Below are 18,502 nucleotides of genomic sequence, written 5' to 3' on the forward strand. Positions count from 1 at the left end.
GCAAATGGTGAGAACTGTGTGAATAGTGAGACCAGTGTTTATAGTGGAACTGTGTGAATAGTGAGTACAGTGAATAGTGGAACAGTGTGACTAGTGGAACAGTGCAAATAGTGAGAACTATGAGAATAGTGTGAATAGTTAGAACAGTGAATTGTGGAGCAGTGTGAATAGTGGAACAGTGCAAATGGTGAGAACTGTGGGAACATTGTGAATAGTGAGAATGGTGTGAATAGTGGAACAATGTGAATAGTGGAACAGCAAATGGTGAGAACTGTGTGAATAGTGAGAACTGTGAATAGTGGAACAGTGCAAATAGTGAGAACTGTGTGAATAGTGAGAACTGTGAATAGTGGAACAGTGCAAATAGCAAGAACTGTGTGAATAGTGGAACAGTGCAAATAGTGAGAACTGTGTGAATAGTGAGAATTGTGTGAATAGTGGAACAGTGCAAATAGTGAGAACTGTGTGAAAACAGTGAATGAAAATCAGAAGGACGAAGTATTTTTTCCCAACTGACCTGCCAGCATGGCCAAGGGCACTGAGGGATCTAAGATATATCCCTGGCTTCACACAAGTCTGACAAACATACAGCAATTAAGGCTGTTCCTTGTTCAACAGGCAATGAACCCTGATCCATTCCGAGGGCCGTGGGGCGGTGCCAGGTGTCGGGACTCTCCATCGCAGGTAGGTTGGAATACTGCCCTGAAGACTAATTATTGTTAACAAAATATTGCAACTGATTCTGTGGCTAACCAAGCAATTTTTTTTGGTAATAAAGTTTCCATAGAGCAAATCATTTTAGGCCACACCTATTAACAGACTACTGTTTCCTGATTGGCTGATAATACAAGGAGCAGGGCTTGTGTTGCATTGTTGTGCTGAACGATGTCGCTGATGTTGTATTGTTGTCTACAGTTTTTTGTGTTAATGATTAAAAAAGCAGTCTGAAGATATTATTGTTGATAGAATTGACACTCTGTATTCTACTTTTTGAACTGTATGACATTGTACCTGTTGACCTGGGCCATTCCAGTCAAGTCGGGAGTGGATGGAGATCCTGGATAGAATAGGTCTTCAGCAACCCATGCTTGCCATAAGAGGCGATTATGCTTGTTGTAAGAGGCGACTAACGGGATCAGGTGATCAGGCTCGCTGACTTGGTTGAAGCATGTAATGCTATCCCAATTGCATGGATGATGCTCATGATGTCAATCACTGTATTGTCTGGTACAGATTCAATTTACAGACTTACAGGTCCAGAGACTCCAGACTTCAGACTGCCGTCATATAGCTGGAATATTGCTGAGTGCGGCGTTCAACAACAAACCAACCAGTCAGCAAATCACGAATTGCTCCTAAATTAATGGAATGATACAGTATTATCATAAGGCTGTTTTAAATAAGTGATTTCAATCATGTAGTTGTTATGTTCAGCTGTGACTCTGCCGAATAATGTATAACTGTGTGTAACAGTGAAAAACTGAATAAATATCTGTGCGATTGTATATTAATGTATAATGGTGTGTAACAGCAGGGTGACATGATATTATCATGATAGAACATTTATACTAAGTTTTCCTATCATAATAAGATCCACATCAAGTGCTTTTATGAGTTATCATGGTGTAATATTTATACATCATTTCATATAATTATAGTTTAGCAAGTAATACTTATCATCAGGTAAAATGCATATATAAAATATCAGTAGTTTCAGTTTGGCTTTTTAGATAGATGCTAGCCTAAGGTAACGGGAGCGCATCTCCTAGACATACTATTCAATAAGACAAGCGTTATGTCTACATAGTTTAATAGATTTGAAGCTTGTAGATAGATGCTAGCCTAAGGTAACGGGAGCGCATCTCCTAGACATACTATTCAATAAGACAAGTGTTATGTCTACATAGTTTAATAGATTTGAAGCTTGTAGATAGATGCTAGCCTAAGGTAACGGGAGCGCATCTCCTAGACATACTATTCAATAAGACAAGCGTTATGTCTACATAGTTTAATAGATTTGAAGCTTGTAGATAGATGCTAGCCTAAGGTAACGGGAGCGCATCTCCTAGACATACTATTCAATAAGACAAGCGTTATGTCTACATAGTTTAATAGATTTGAAGCTTGTAGATAAATGCTAGCCTAAGGTAACGGGAGCGCATCTCCTAGACATACTATTCAATAAGACAAGCGTTATGTCTACATAGTTTAATAGATTTGAAGCTTGTAGATAGATGCTAGCCTAAGGTAACGGGAGCGCATCTCCTAGACATACTATTCAATAAGACAAGCGTTATGTCTACATAGTTTAATAGATTTGAAGCTTGTAGATAGATGCTAGCCTAAGGTAATGCAGAGTTCCCGCTGGCTTTTGAACGTGCCAGTCCTTGTGGACTGGCAACTCTAAAATTAACCAGTCCTCCCTAGCTTGTGCCAGTCCCAACTTTCAACAAATTAAAAAACATATGAAAATTCTTTGGTTTCAATTCTTTCAACATCATGTTCAGTGCAAAGATGTCATCTCCTAAGTAACTTAGTTAATGATCTATACGTCATTCACACAAACTTCAGTCACAATTTTCTCTCTTTGTTTTTAATATTTCGAGACGCAGTCGCTACAAATGGATAATTAACCTAGAAATAGACAAGGGGAAACCCTGATGGTAACAGACAAGCTGACTTTGTTCGGAAATATGTACTTATATCAGTATCACCAATGTGTTGTTAAACATCAAAGATTTATAAGGTACTTTATTTGCCGGTCCACAGGGACTGTCAGTCACATGAATTACCGGTCCAAGCCTAATTTTACCGGTAAAAAACTGGTAATTACCGGTAAACGGGAACACTGGTAATGGGAGCGCATCTCCTAGACATACTATTCAATAAGACAAGAGTTATGACTACATAGTTTAATAGATTTGAAGCTTGTAGATAAATGCTAGCCTAAGGTATCAAGATCCCATCTCCCAGACAAAAGATATGTCTACATAGTCTTATAGATTGCCTTTAACTATTTTATTTAAGTAAATCTGTCATCACCTATATTAGAATAACATTCAGCAATTACTTCAATTTAGACTCATTAAGGATTAGCCCCCATACAAGCTCGTCTATAGTGATACCATAATCTCTTTCCAAGCACCCAGTAAATATGTCAACAAGATTAGTGCCAACAGGATGAACAGGATTAAGTATTCACCTCTGTCTAGCCATTCATTTAGTATAGGGCACAACCCATCGTGTATCAACCAATCATATTCCTTTTTATAATTAGAAATGGGTTCCATGCGTGCGTCCGTCCGTCCGTCCGTCCGTCCGTCCGTCACGTTTCGTTTCCGGAGCATAACTCAGAAACCTTTCAATATTTTTTCATGAAACTTTGCAGGTTTGTCAGGTACATGCTGAACTGGTGCCTTTTCCTATTTAGAAATTTTAGAAATTTGTATTTTTTTACGTTTCCATGGCAGTAAGATGGACTTAGGTTCCAAACTCTTCTTTTTTTCACAATTTCCATGACAAGTTCCACCTCAGTTAAAAAAGGTTAGGGTTTGTTTAGATTTTATTATGTCATAAATTCTGCAACAGGGGCGGGGGGATATAGCCACGTATAGTGGCAAACTCTTGTTTATTTTCATTGTTTATGTAATCAGAATATTATGGTTATAAGAGTTATAAATACCAAAGTATTTTCAGGTTGGTTTTCCACTTAGTAACATACCTCCGTTTTTGAAGTTTTGTACACGTACGAAGATTCATTTTTGTTTGGTACCATTTAATTTTCCTGCTGTTTTACAAATTCTACAGCACAAAACATCACCCATTATGTCATTTTCCCAACTTACATTCTCAGACATGTGTCACTACCATTGAGAGCGTTCTTCCAGTCACTCTGCAACTTTCTCATTTTTTACTTAGTTTTAGCCAGATGTAGAATTCTTCTTGTTAGACGTTTTGTCACTATGTATTGTGTCTTTACCACAAGCATCTTCCCCATTTTGATTTTGTTAGCCTACCGTATTCGACGTAATAAGCGCCCTGGGCGCTCTCAAAATTAGAAATGGGGGGCTATTATAAGAATATTATTTTGGTGAAAAAAACAGAGTTGAAACATAAATTTCATGGTTTATGCTGACAGCCTGAAATGTTTGTGTACGACAGAAAGATAGTGTTTTTCCAGAATTTAATTGCCCATAATTAAGGTTGCATATAACACATGAGTGCGTTCTATACGCGCATAAATAAGTCTTGTGTACATTGATCAATCGGAAGGGGTGCTTATTGGGATTGTTCACTGGCCAATATGTTTGCAAATGTCGCCGTGGCCGCTTATTAGAGCGGGGCGCTTATTACGTCGAATACGGTAACAACAAAGCACTATGTCAATGTTCACGTTTTGGTTACAAGACTATCATGTGACTTGGCATTTCCCTGCCTCTTGCAATATAGAACATTGTTTTGTTTTAAGGCAGTGTTTATGCATAAATGTACATCGAAATTTAGTCAAGATTTCTGTTTTAATATAATAATGTCATATTTACTGCCGGTCCAGTGCAACAATAGGGTTCAATTGTCCACAACCTATTTAACCAGAAAATGGAAACACTTGTGACCGTGGAATGGTAACATACCTCTCGGTCGTGTTTGTAGACAATCCGGTCATGTGACTGTGCGGAGGGTGAGTGCGAGGCTTCGGACCTGTACTTCGAACAACTGGAGGACACAGTCCGCTTCTCCATGCCTAAGGACAGAGTGGGGGCTTTCTTCGCAGAGTCGGTGCAGGTACGGTCATGCAAAACATAGGAAAAAAATCATTTGGTTTTGATTCCACCAACTGGAGCAAGCAGAATGTACAAATATACTGACAAATTCCCCGACTAAGAAACATGTATCTTGTGACATACCATGTTGGATGTGACCCATGAAGATCTGGGGTAGAATAGGTCTTCTGCAACCCATGCTTGCCGTAACATACGACTATGCTTGTCGTAAGAGGCGACTAACGGGATCGGCTGGTCAGACTCGCTGACTTGGTTAATCCATGTCATCGTATTCCAATTGCGTGGATCGATGCTCGTGATGTCAATCTCTGGATTGTCTGGTTCAGACTCGATTATTTACAGACCGCCATCATACAGCTGGAATATTGCTGAGCGTGGAGTTAAACCACAAACAAACAAACAAACAAACAAACCAAACCATGTTGGATGTATTAAGACCCCGGGATGGTAGAGTAGTTCAAACAGTGGGCTGCAGCTGAAGACGACCTATTCCACTTTGTTTTAACATGAGAGAATCTTGTGCTGGGTCAGAGAGCAAGTTAGGAGCTTGTCTGTAAGGATCCTTATTTGAGGTTGCCGTATTTTCTTGAGTATAGTGCATACTTTTTTTAAAAAAAACACAGCTGTGTAGAAGGGTGTGTGCATTATACACGAATTAATGAGTTTTGATGTTTTTTCCCCCATGGTAATTCTCGCGATCGCGCGATCACGTGCACGGGAGCCTTGACGGTGACTGGTCAGACTGGTTCCATGTAAAAAATAATACCCGGCAATAGCAATCAGCTGCTTCGCTTAGGGTTATTATTATTTTAAATATGTTTAGTAAAGCTGCATCTAAATTAACAAGATATTAGAATATATTATTCCTGATATAAAAAAAGTTTCAGATACAATTTTTGCCGATCCTTGCATTAAAATCCTGTAAAGTTATATCATTGGGTGTGTCTTGACCGAATCACCGGTAGATTCCAAGAAAATGTGTGTACAGCTGATTGCTGTGTCCGGCTTAGTTTTGCGAGAAAATACACAAGGTAATCTTAATCCCTGGATATAAAACAATGCTTAGCAGAACAAAAAATACAATTTAAACGGTAAATCAACATGTCTGGTGATTTTTTATCTCAAATTTCGAATTTGTACTGACCAAGTTTCTCATCACCCGTTTGTTTGCCGGACTTTGCTAAAGGGGTACGGTGTAATTTTTTTTCTGCTCTTGGTATTCGAATTTTTCTTTCTCCAAAATATTGAATCCGCTAGAGGGGGGTGCGCACTATACTCAAGAAAATACGGTAATTTGGAACACGTTCTTCCTGGGATTGGCTGTAAAATTATTTTGGCATAAAGCTATGTGTGTCATCAGTATGGAAGGTTGTTTTGGATGGAAGGGAAGGGATTATGGATGGCCGAATGGTTGCGGCACCAAGTAGTGTCCCTTAGTGTCCCTTAATTGTGCCAGTATCTGATGATCATGGGTTCAAATCCTCCTTCTCCTCCCTGATCCTTGGTTTGTTGGCTCCATAGTCATCAGTTGTCCCCATTCTGCATCACTTCAGACATTCATGGACCACCTCCGTGAGTGTCTGCCTGGAGAGTGGAATATCCAGATTCGATCCCTGGCCGTGTTATAACAAAAGACGTTAATAGATGGTACTTGTTGTTACCCTGGTTGGCGCTCGGCATTACGGGTCTACAACAAGCATTGGTTGGCTCAGAATCAATATACTGTGTCTGTTTGGGGTATTCATGTTAAACTGCATCATGCATCAAGCAGCCACACGCACATGTCGCTTTATAAGTGCAATAATCTTGGATGCGACGTTAAACCCCATTTCACCTCACCTCAAACCTTCATCCCAGTTAGCTGACCTGCGTGATATAACTGACTCAACTTTACTTCACTCACTGTTTTGTTCAACTTCAGACACAGAAGCTCTTGTAACTTCACTGTAAGGTAGGGGCACGGGTGGCCCAGTCGTCTAAGGCGCCGCGATTCGCTGTGCAGAGTTGCGTCCCTTGGACACGCCAGAAACCTATGATTGTGGGTTCGAATCCCGGTTCACCCCGATTATGTTTCTAGGTTTGTCAGCACCATACCAGTGCTCGTGGGTTTCACCGAAGTGGTTAACGTCTGAGACCTGCATCACTTCGGGCTTTCCTCCCGCATTAAGCTGACACGCCGCGATATAACTTGAATACTGTTAAAAGCGGCGTTAAACCCAACTCACTCACTCACTGTAAGGTGACTTCAATATCATTCTTCTCAATGTTCAAATCAAGCTGCAGTTAAAATTAACTTTACTTACATTATTTCAGGGTGTCGGTGGTGCCGTACAATTTCCAAAGGACTACTTGAAAAAAGCATTTGATCTGATTCGATCCAAAGGGGGACTCTGTGTGTCTGATGAGGTGAGCTTTCACACTTCAAATGGTGCTTTCAGAGAATGAGCTCGATCATGTTGATACTGACTCAAAGTATAGTTAATTTGTGTTCAAACCCGTGAAGATTCCGGGGGAGAATAGGTCTTCAGCAACCCATGCTTGCCGTAAAGGGTGACTATGCTTGTCGTAAAAGGCGACTAACGGGATCGGGTGGTCAGGCTCGCTGACTTGGTTGATGCATGTCATCGATCCCAATTGCGTGGATCGATGCTCATGATATTAATCACTGGATTGTCTGGTCCAGACTCGATTATTTACAGACCGCCGTCATATAGCTGGAATATTGCTGAGTGCGACGTTAAACAACAAACCAACCAACTAATTTGTGTTCAAGTTGTCCTGTTTATCAATGAAGGGCCCACAGTAACATGTTTCACTAGGTAGGTGTATATTTCCTTTCAGCAGAGCATTGTGAACATGCAGACCAGTATTTTGGAGTATTTGACATTTCTTGTTTCATGTATAACAGGTTTAGGGATGGTTTGTTTGTAAATTTCCAAGAAACATACAGTTTTCCTATTCACAATATTTGTACCATATTGTGTATGGCATCACTGCACATTTATGACATCATCAGCTGAAGAAATTGAAAGAAATATTTGAATGAGGCAAAGTTTATCCATTTATTAAAAGGATCTTCACACTAACATATGGGATTTATAATAATTTTCTATCCCTGGGTGGTATATATTGATTTGAATAAATAATTGGTATTATTTTGTCAGAACACAAAGGGAACACAGGAGCTAAATATATTTGGAAAATATGCAAAGTAAAATACATAATTACATACCAAACAAATCCTAACCACTGGTGGGGCGGTCAGGTAGCCTAGTGGTTAAAGCGTTCGCTCGTCACGCCAAAGACCCGGGTTCGATTCCCGACATGGGTGCAATGTGTGAAGCCAATTTCTGGTGTCCCATGCCGTGATATTGCTGGAATATTGCTAAAAGCGGTGTAAAACCATACTCACTCACCTAACCACTGGTAACAGTGTGTCAGGGATTTAGTTACATGCAGGTAGGAAGCCCATGGGACGTTATTCCCCTGCTGTGATCGATGTTGGAGTAGTGGCAGCTCTCACTGTTTGTACTGTGTTTCTCACTGTTCTGTCTGATGTACTTGACATTCTGATGACCACGTAATATAAAAGCCTTTCCTTTAAAATATGTCACACGAAATTTGATCTGTTTATGTAGGTGCAGACAGGCTTTGGTCGAATGGGCAGCCATTACTGGGGCTTTGAGACGCATGGTGTTATCCCAGACATGGGTAATAATGTCACATGTTGCCCTCCATAATAAGTCATATTCCCTAGCTTAGCATGTAGGGGTGGGTGAACTGTGCGAGTGTCCCTTTTGATGACAAATGGCAAGCTCCTCACAGCAATAGCCGTTTCACGGAGCTCTCTGTACTATCACTGCCACCAGTCAAAGCTCCCCACTGTGATGGGAGGCTACAACCATGCTTGGAGTTGAACTCGCAACCGACTGACCATTATGTTTACAAACAAGTGATGACAGTTGTGATGCTGAATACTCTTAGCCCAGTTTAATTATTTTCTTTGTTTGTCAATTTCAGTTTCTATTTCATTTTAACTATCATGTAATTGGTATAGTAAGGGGGAGTTGGGTGATTTTCTGTTTGTCTGCAATTTCAAAGCAATCTGATAAAATGAACAAATCGGTAAATTGATCTGCGAAATATGGTCGGTCGTAAACCTTTTTAAAAAATTGCTATGATGGCATTCCCAAAGACGTTAACAAAAATTTAAACGTTACTACAGTTGGAGTTGGAGGGCAATCTTCAAGAGTCTTGTAATGGCCCACACTGACGGCAGCGATGTTACGAGGATGGGAATGATTTTGGACTAGTGCATGCACCATCGATTTTGAAGTATTTTAGTTCACCAGGCCTACATTTGAACCATAGTTGTGGCAATAAATGCATTTGCCATACTTTTCACACTTTCCTCTTGGGGCACGGGTGGCCCAGTCGTGTAAGGCGCCGCGATTCAATGTGCTGCGATTCCATGTGCAGAGCCGCATCCCTTGAGAATGCCAGAAACCCATGATTGTGGGTTCGAATCACGGTTTGCCCCGAATATGTTTCCAGGTTTGTCAGCACCACACCCATGCTCATGGGTTTCACCGAAGTGGTAAACGTCCGAGACCTGCACCACATTAAGCTGACATGCCTTGATATAACTGGAATACTGTTAAAAGCGGCGTTAAAGCCAACTCACTCATTTCAACTTCTAAAGCTGTGGAACTGAATATTAGCCTCGTGTTTTGGTGCCAGTCAATTGAAACAAAAGTCACCTTTTTAGTCCCGAAGTCTGTGTGTGTTTTGATGACATTCCTCCTGTTCCAGTAACAATAGCTAAGGGCATGGGAAACGGCTTCCCCATGGGCGCTGTGATTACAACTCCGGAGATCGCTGCCACGCTGGGGAAGGCACTTCACTTCAACACGTACGGCGGCAACCCAGTTGCATGTGCAGTCGGTTCAGAAGTCCTCGATGTAAGATGATGCAGTGGAACCCGCTTGGTCCAATCTCATTAAAATCAGATCTTAGTTCTGGCTACCGCCAAACAAAGATCTGAGGACATCCCATTACGGGTCACATCAGAACGACCTTTCATCCGACCAATCAGAGTGTCGCTTACCAGATCATGAAAGTGACATTCAGAATGTAATTTCTGATAATGCAACCTCGAAAACTTTAACACGGGATATACGATAGTTACGGGTTTAACGACTGAATCCGTACAATGTAGACCATCTATTAGCCATTCCAGAATGTTTTTTTGTTCAGGTTTCAAATTTGTAATCGAGAATTTGTCAAAATATGTTTTGAAGCGTAGTCGCCAATTTGAAATTGGTGCCGTTAAGCACGAGAAAGCTGCCCTCTGATTGGCTAATGTCGACTTCTTGTCAGTCCTTCTATCAGTCGGTCAAAGTTTGCGCAAGGTCGGTCTGACATGAGCCGTATTGGGATGTCCTCAGATCTTTGTTTAGCTGTAGCGAGAACTAAGATCTGATTTGAATAAGATTGCCACTTAGTCCAAAACCCTGTCTATCTACTGATTGAGTTTGGAACATAACTTTCTCTCTCGATTTCTCTAGCTCTACACACACAGAGAAACACGAAACAACATGACTGTTCTTCTGATTTGTAAATCCAGAATGTTGTTAGATAAACACAGTTAAAAGAGGTCTTCAGCAATCCATGCTTGCCGTTAAAGGCGACTGTGCTGGTCGTAACCGGATTAGGTGGGCAGGTTCACTGACTTGGTTGATGCATGTTATCGTATACCAACTGCATGGATTGATGCTCATGATGTCAATCACTGGATTGTCTGGTCCAGATTCGATCATATACAGACTTATCATCGTATAGCTGGAATATTGCTGAGTGCGGCATGAAACAAAACGCAAACAAACAAATCCAATGTAAGGTGGTAACGCTACATCTGACAAAACATGATTCTGGTTTGGTTTTGACACAAAGGTGATAGAGGATGAGAAAAGACAGGAGCACTGTGCCGTTGTGGGAACCCGCCTCATCCACAAGTTGCAGGGGCTACAGGAGGAGTTCGATTTCATTGGTGATGTGCGAGGCAAAGGACTGATGATTGGAGTGGAAATGGTCACGGACAAGGTGAGTTTGACTGGAATGGGGGCGGTGGGGTAGCCTAGTGGTTAAAGCGTCGCTCGTCACGCCAAAGGCCCGGGTTCGTTTCCCCACATGTGTACAATGTTTTGAAGCCTTGTTATTGCTGGAATATTGCTAAAAGCGGCATTAAACCATACTCATGCACTCACTCCACTGGAGTGAGGGAGTGCCTTGGTTTAAAGCAGTATTTACTTCTTTAATCAGTATTTTAGTGACATCATGGCATGACAGCTTAATGTGAGGACCCGTGAAGATTTGGGGGAGAATAGGTCTTCAGCAACCCATGCTTGCCGTAAAAGGCGACTATGCTTGTCGTAAGAGGAGACTAACGTGATCAGGTGGTCAGGCTCGCTGACTTGGTTGATGCATGTCATAGTTTCCTAATTGCATGGATCGATGCTCATGTCAATCACTTGATTGTCTGATCCAGACTTGATTATTTACAGACTGCCATCATATAGCATGAGGTACTTGGGACCATCTCTCACCTGGAACCCCCACAGGTGTTTCAATACTGGATAAGGTTGAAACCGTCATGAATGCATTGTGACATTTATGGATCTGATGTATTGTTTTTTCACATGTACATAGTCCAAAACTTGTAGCAGTATATTGCCATATATCTGCACTTGTATGCATATGTCTTTGTGCTTTCATGTGCAGTTGTCTCATTAAGACGTTAGCCAAGCTAGTAAACCATAAACTTGGTTGTGATGTCTTGAACAGTGGATGACAACATCTTCATTAGCAACAATCATAATGCATTCATGTAAAGTGCCGTAGCCAGCCGGGGAGTCAGGGGGGACTGTTGCCCCCCCTCAATTATTTATAAGAAACAGTTTTATTTGAATCAAGTTGGGGACAAGTGATACTTGTACAAATATTTGCCGCCCCTGTCAAAAAAAGGTTAACTACGGCCTTGATGTGATGTCATGCTGCTATGGGACTCTTTGCAAATAATGAAATCAAGTTGGACAATTTTAACAAACTGCAAATCAGCATAAAGCAAAACATACAGCTGAGTGGGAATTACTGGAAATAATATCACAGATATTCAACCTCTATGAGTAATATGTGTATTAATTGGAGTTGATGTTATGTTGCAGAAGTCGCGGAAGCCGATGTCGGGAGAGGACATAGGGGACATCTGGGAGGACACCAAGGACATGGGCATCCTGCTGGGGAAGGGAGGACTGTACGGGAATGTAAGACCATTGATCCCTCATGACAGCCCCAGCTATGTAGGAGAAACAGCCTTTACTCACTTGTTTGTCATTCATTAATAGTTAGGGGCGGTCGGGTAGCCTAGTGGTTAAAGCGTTCACTTGTTATGCCGAAAACCCGGGTTCGATTCCCGACATGGGTACAATGTGTGAAGCCCCTTTCTGGTGTCCCCCGCCGTGATATTGCTAGAATATTGCTAAGAACGGTGTAAAATCATACTCACTCACTCATTAATAGTTAATAAAAGCGACAAAACCATTCCCCAATCATAATCCTCTACTTAAGCAGAGTCTGTTGTACCATCCTGACTATATCATTGCCATGTGTTTTTTGGGGCGGTCGGGTAGCCTAGTGGTTAAAGCGTTCGCTCGTCACGCCGAAGACCCGGGTTCGATTCCCGACATGGGTACAATGTGTGAAGCCCATTTCTGGTGTCCCCCGCCGTGATATTGCTGGAATATTGCTAAAAGCGGCGTAAAACCATACTCACTCACTCACTCACCCATGTGTTTTTTTGGAATCACTATCAAATGGTAATGACACCAGATGTTTGCAAACAGGTGAGCATGTCGGACCCCACTGGTGGCATCCGTCACAAACACATGTTAAGGCAAAATAGGGAATTGCATCTGAGATCCTTTTGATCATCAGGGCTTCAAATGTGGAAATGTCCTCCAAATGTCTATCATTTAATCCTGATAGAAAGTCTGGGTGGTCGATTAGCCTTGTGGTTAAAGTGTTTGCTCATCATGCCGAAGACCTGTGTTTGATTCCCGACATGGGTACAGTGTGTGAAGCCCATTTCTGGTGTCCCCGCAGTGATGTTGCTGGAATATTGCTAAAAGCGGTGTAAAACCACACTCACTCACTCACTCACTCACTCACTCACTCACTCACTCACTCACTCACATGAGAGCCAAACAAATAGAGACATGAATTTGACTCATCTTTGTAAATTGTTTCAGACCTTCCGTATCAAGCCCCCGATGTGTATCACAGATGAAGATGTAGATTATGCGGTTGCCGTCATGAGAAAAGCTTTTGAGAATTTTGCTGTCCGACGAAAGTAAATAGTCGACATGTGCGAGAGAATATGTCAGTATTTTATCCCTGTCACTGATCTGATAAAATGGTCCTCAGGAACCCACAAAGCAAGAAGCGCTTTGTCTACTTTACATTCAATGGATTTCTGTACTGCTGAAATAGTCCCCGTGAAAACTGAAGAATCTTTGGAGTACACTTTTCAATAAATGGAGGTCATTTTACAACCTCAATCCTACTGCTATGTCAGGCGTTACCTGATGTTACATTTATTCTGCACCTCATGCTATGTTGAATAGCATGGCCTTTTAATCTATGATGATTCTCTGTTATAGTAGTTGTCTATGAAGAATGTCTACAGGTATCTTTTTGTGTTCACCATGTTCATGTTTTAGCCTATGATGTCACTGCATTGTTGCCTCAATGAGTGATGTCATAGCCAGCTTCCTGAGGCAAGGGAGTCAACTGACTGTAAAAGTCCACTTTCCACCTTTGCCAAACTAGACCAGAATTTCTGGGTTTGATCGTAGTGCACCAGTGCTTATTACGAGTTATGTCCCTCCTATGCCCCTGCTATTGACCAATCAGATTCCACCTCTGATATCATTTGTATTTGCTTCAATAATCTGAATAATCAATATCGATATTGTAATAAAACGTGTCTTTCTTCGCAATGTGCATCAAATTTACGTGAACACCTTGATAAAAAACCTGAAAAGATTTGGAAAATATCTTTTGACACTGTTAACGGTATACATGTTTTGCAAATGTTGCAATAGACCTAAATCTGCATGGCAGTTTACGAAGCGGATGTTGATTTCGTTAAACGATTTTCACGATAGACTCGTTAGTCCAGCCAAAATGAAACTCCGAACCATATTTCCAGTCTAGTTCAACAAGGGTGAAAAATTTACTTTTATAGTCAGTTAACTCCCTTGCCTGAGAAAGATGTGTCAATGCAATCTATGATGTCTTCCATTGTTTGTATAAACTACACTTTAAAACTTTAGGGATATGTATAGTTTTAGATATACTGTAAATCTTGAAATTAACGCGAGCATGAATTAAATGCAAAAAATGCAAGTGGTCTTTGATTGCATTAATTAACTTCGCATTTAAGTCAAAAATGACTATCAACAATAAGATGGCCTCACTGCACACATTGGATAGCGGAAATACCAACTTGAATACTAACACAAAGACAGTTTATTGAGCAGCAGTTGTAACAAGTATATAACAATGTCATTCAAAAAATAGTATTACACAATGGGTAACCAGTGAGTTATCACTGCTGTAGTCAAGAGTTCTACCCACTCGTGCCAAGCTTGTTGACACGCATACCAATCAGTAAACTGTTGTTGATTCAATTATTTTATTGCCTTTGAACTTCCTTAATGCCGGTCAACAGAGTAAACATATAAACAGTGTGTTGCTTTTAGGAAAACACTGTTTATTGTTTTTACGGAAGTGCCCTACTAAGTAATAAGCGCTGCTATTTGCTGTTTGATTGGATTAAGGTAAGGATATGTATCATTCCACTGGGCTGGGGTGGGGGAGTCGCATTGATTTTGAGTTGCATTTGTGGCTAGGGGTCAGCAGTCGTATTAGTTTGGAGACGCATTAATTTCCAGATTTACAGTATACTATTATGATGTTGAAATGTAAATTTTTATTCGTGCCCTAGCACAAGAAAATTCACAGTGACTACCTTGTTTTCATTTGGAGAGTTTGATTTGGTCGTTTAGATTTTTTAGATACCTAGCATTTACAGATGTTTACAGATATCAACAAGTCAGTAGTCAGTTTGTGGAGTATGTAAACACATATTACTCAGGAACAACAGCTGTTAGGATGACATGTAATCTACTGGCAACTAGTTTAACCCAGGGCCATTCTGCTTCAGAAAAATGTTCCACAAGGAATTAACAAATATGCATAAGTCATGGAAAAGTTGAGACTTTTATGGTGAAATATGAGTAAATTTTCCTTTTGTATTCATGTTATTGAAACACCCCATGCAAAGTAACCTGCCTTGTCAAAGTTGACAAGGCAAGAGAAATAAGAAAGGCATATGTTGGGTTCAAGGTCATAGGTGTGGCAGGACTTGTGGGCTGCCCTAAGCTATTATTATAATGAATTAGATTTGGCAACTTGAGTTACCAGCAAGCAGCAAGCAGCCGCAGCAAGCAGCAAGCAGCAAGCAGCAAGCAGCAGCAGCAAGCAGCAGCAGCAGCAGCAATGGGCAACTATGTTGCCAGCAGCAAAATACTAAGTTTCAGCTGAAAAGCAGACATGAATTAAGTTAAGCCTAAAGGTTCCCATCTGCTGAGAAGCAGAGGGACTGAACAGATTCCCGCTGAAGAGCAGGGACCTGATAATTTTGATGATTACTTGGTGATTAAGTAAGTATTTACATTTGTAGCCCACAAGAACCACGCCCACCTATAACATTTATTGAATAAATAAGCAATATACATAGTTTGCCCTGAGCCATATATGTACACAAGATTGATTAGAGAGAATATGAATGTGGCAGGCTAGGGGTAGGGTGGGTGGGAACCAAAAGTTGAGAATTGCTGTACAAAACATGGTACAGAAAATTTTGACAGAACTAACAGATGATGGTGATGAAGATGGTGATTACACAAGAGAAAGTTTGATGACATCATAGGAAGTAGAATTATGACGTAAGTGGCGGGAGATTGTAAGAGGAAGTGCATAAGGAGATAAACAAAGAGGTGCATTATGGTTTCAATAAACCCATTTAGTGAGAAGCACTAAATGAAATTATGATTCCATTGTCATACTAACTCTTATTAACTTTTGATTATTATTTTTAATGATCTTTGACGCACAATATTCCTAACTTGAAGATGATGATTATGTGTGTGTTTTCAATTACACTCTGCTTTGGGCAACTAGGACTATGTCCTGATGTCTCACTGCCGTGGTTCACGCCGTCCATGTATTTCTCAGCTTGTAGATATAGGTATGTAATCTCGCTCGGACATCCAACAAATGTTCAGCTTTTTTTTTATAAGTTCATTGTTATGTTAGGTGCTGAATTTTTACCAGTATTTACAGGTGCTTCTTAAATGTTGTCATGCTTCACAAGCATCTCATCATTAAGCCCTGTTGGCTGCATGATGTCGAGGCATAGTACGTTGTTTTGATCATACTGCTGTATGCGTAAGAGCTTTAATATGATATGGAATAATAAATTATACAGGACACGTTCGTTTACCTGTGTTCTTTAATGCTTACTGCAGCACTAAACAACACACACACACACACACACACACACACACACACATGCATTTGCATACATGTACATGCTCACTCATTAGTCAGGTATGTCTTTATAGTGAGTGAGTTGTGTTTAACACCACTTTTAACAGTATTCATGGTGTGTCAGCTTAATGTGGGAGGAAGGCTCGAAGTGATGTAAGTCTAAGACGTTTACCACTTTGGTGAAACCCCCAAGCATGGTAATGGTGCTGACAAACCTAGAAACATAATCGGGGCAAACCGGGATTTGAACCCACAATCATAGGTTTCTGGCGTGCCAAAGGGACGCAACTCTGCACAGCGAATCGCACCGCCTCAGACGACTGGGCCACCCGTGACCCCCTATGTCTTTTTAGATTAATTCGGTATTGTAAGGATGATTACCTGTAAGTATTATTACATTTGGTAGAGACTGGTGTATGTTTGCAAAGGGATAGAAATTACTTGTTTAATCAGGGCATTTGTAAATCTGGGATTTCACTGAGAACTGTACACTTCAGGTTAACAGGGATTCTTTTACATGCTTGAAGCAGGTTTTGTTGTTTGGAGGAAGTTAAAGTTTTATCTGGTCATTATAAAAATGCATAGATCTTCTCATAAAACATGTTGTAAGATTTTTTATGATCTTGACCTTGTGGACATCCACTGGTGATTTTGACCTTGTGGACATCCACTGGTGATGTTGACCTTGTGGACATCCACTGGTGATGTTGACCTTGTGGACATCCACTGGTGATCTGCAGATAAATGAATATTATTGTGTGTCCCTTGGGACGCAGTATGTCTTTTTCTGTATCCATTGTTTACAAATGTATATACAGGACGCACATTTGTGTGTCACTTAAAACCCTGAAGAACATTCTTGGACGCACACACAGATGAGAACATCTTGGATGCACACACAACAGAGAATATCTTGGATGCACAGAAAGCTGAGAATGTTTTCGATGCACACACTTCATAACGTCTTCATGGTGGGGATGATCAGAAGAGTTTGGATGCACATTCTTTGGATAAACATCCTGGACAAGATCATTTTGGATGCATACCACACGGGAATATCTAGGATGCACACACAGACAAGAACATTTTGGATGCATACTAGACGGAAATATCTAGGATGCACACACAGACAAGAACATTTTGGATGCATACTAGACGGGAATATCTAGGATGTACACACAGACAAGATCATTTTGGATGCATACTAGATGAGAATATCTAGGATGCACACACAGACAAGAACATTTTGGATGCATACTAGACGGAAATATCTAGGATGCACACACAGACAAGAACATTTTGGATGCATACTAGATGGGAATATCTAGGATGTACACACCGACAAGATCATTTTGGATGCATACCACACGGGAATATCTAGGATGCACACACAGACAAGAACATTTTGGATGCATACTAGACGGAAATATCTAGGATGCACACACAGGCAAGAACATTTTGGATGCATACTAGACGGGAATATCTAGGATGCACACACAGACAAGATCATTTTGGATGCATACTAGACGGAAATATCTAGGATGCACACACAGACAAAATCATTTTGGATGCATCCATTAACAGGAATATCTAGGATGTACACACAGACAAAAACATTTTGGATGCATACTAGACGGGAATATCTAGGATGCACACACAGACAAAATCATTTTGGATGCATACTAGACGGGAATATCTAGGATGCACACACAGACAAGAACATTTTGGATGCATACTAGACGGGAATATCTAGGATGCACACACAGACAAAAACATTTTGGATGCATACTAGACGGGAATATCTAGGATGCACACACAGACAAAATCATTTTGGATGCATCCATTAACAGGAATATCTAGGATGTACACACAGACAAAAACATTTTGGATGCATACTAGACGGGAATATCTAGGATGCACACACGGACAAAAACATTTTGGATGCATACTAGACGGGAATATCTAGGATGCACACACAGACAAAAACATTTTGGATGCATACTAGATGGGAATATCTAGGATGCACACACAGACAAGAACATTTTGGA

General features: G+C 40.7%; 1 protein-coding gene across 1 annotated transcript in view; it reads left to right on the plus strand.

Annotated features, from left to right (window-relative positions):
• Nucleotides 1–16,396, plus strand: part of LOC124147410 (alanine--glyoxylate aminotransferase 2, mitochondrial-like) — a 54,139-nt gene extending 37,743 nt beyond the window's left edge. The window contains exons 7-14 of the mRNA XM_048397408.1: nucleotides 619–684; nucleotides 4,651–4,782; nucleotides 7,095–7,187; nucleotides 8,420–8,492; nucleotides 9,594–9,742; nucleotides 10,734–10,883; nucleotides 12,005–12,103; nucleotides 13,088–16,396. Of these exons, the coding sequence (XP_048253365.1) occupies nucleotides 619–684; nucleotides 4,651–4,782; nucleotides 7,095–7,187; nucleotides 8,420–8,492; nucleotides 9,594–9,742; nucleotides 10,734–10,883; nucleotides 12,005–12,103; nucleotides 13,088–13,192 (867 nt within the window). The 3' untranslated portion in view covers nucleotides 13,193–16,396. The remainder of the gene's footprint in view (nucleotides 1–618; nucleotides 685–4,650; nucleotides 4,783–7,094; nucleotides 7,188–8,419; nucleotides 8,493–9,593; nucleotides 9,743–10,733; nucleotides 10,884–12,004; nucleotides 12,104–13,087) is intronic.
• Nucleotides 16,397–18,502: the final 2,106 nt, after the last annotated feature.

Source organism: Haliotis rufescens, unplaced genomic scaffold, assembly GCF_023055435.1.
Source record: "Haliotis rufescens isolate VD_foot unplaced genomic scaffold, xgHalRufe1.0.p SCAF_17, whole genome shotgun sequence".
NCBI classification, from domain to species: Eukaryota; Metazoa; Mollusca; class Gastropoda; order Lepetellida; family Haliotidae; genus Haliotis; species Haliotis rufescens.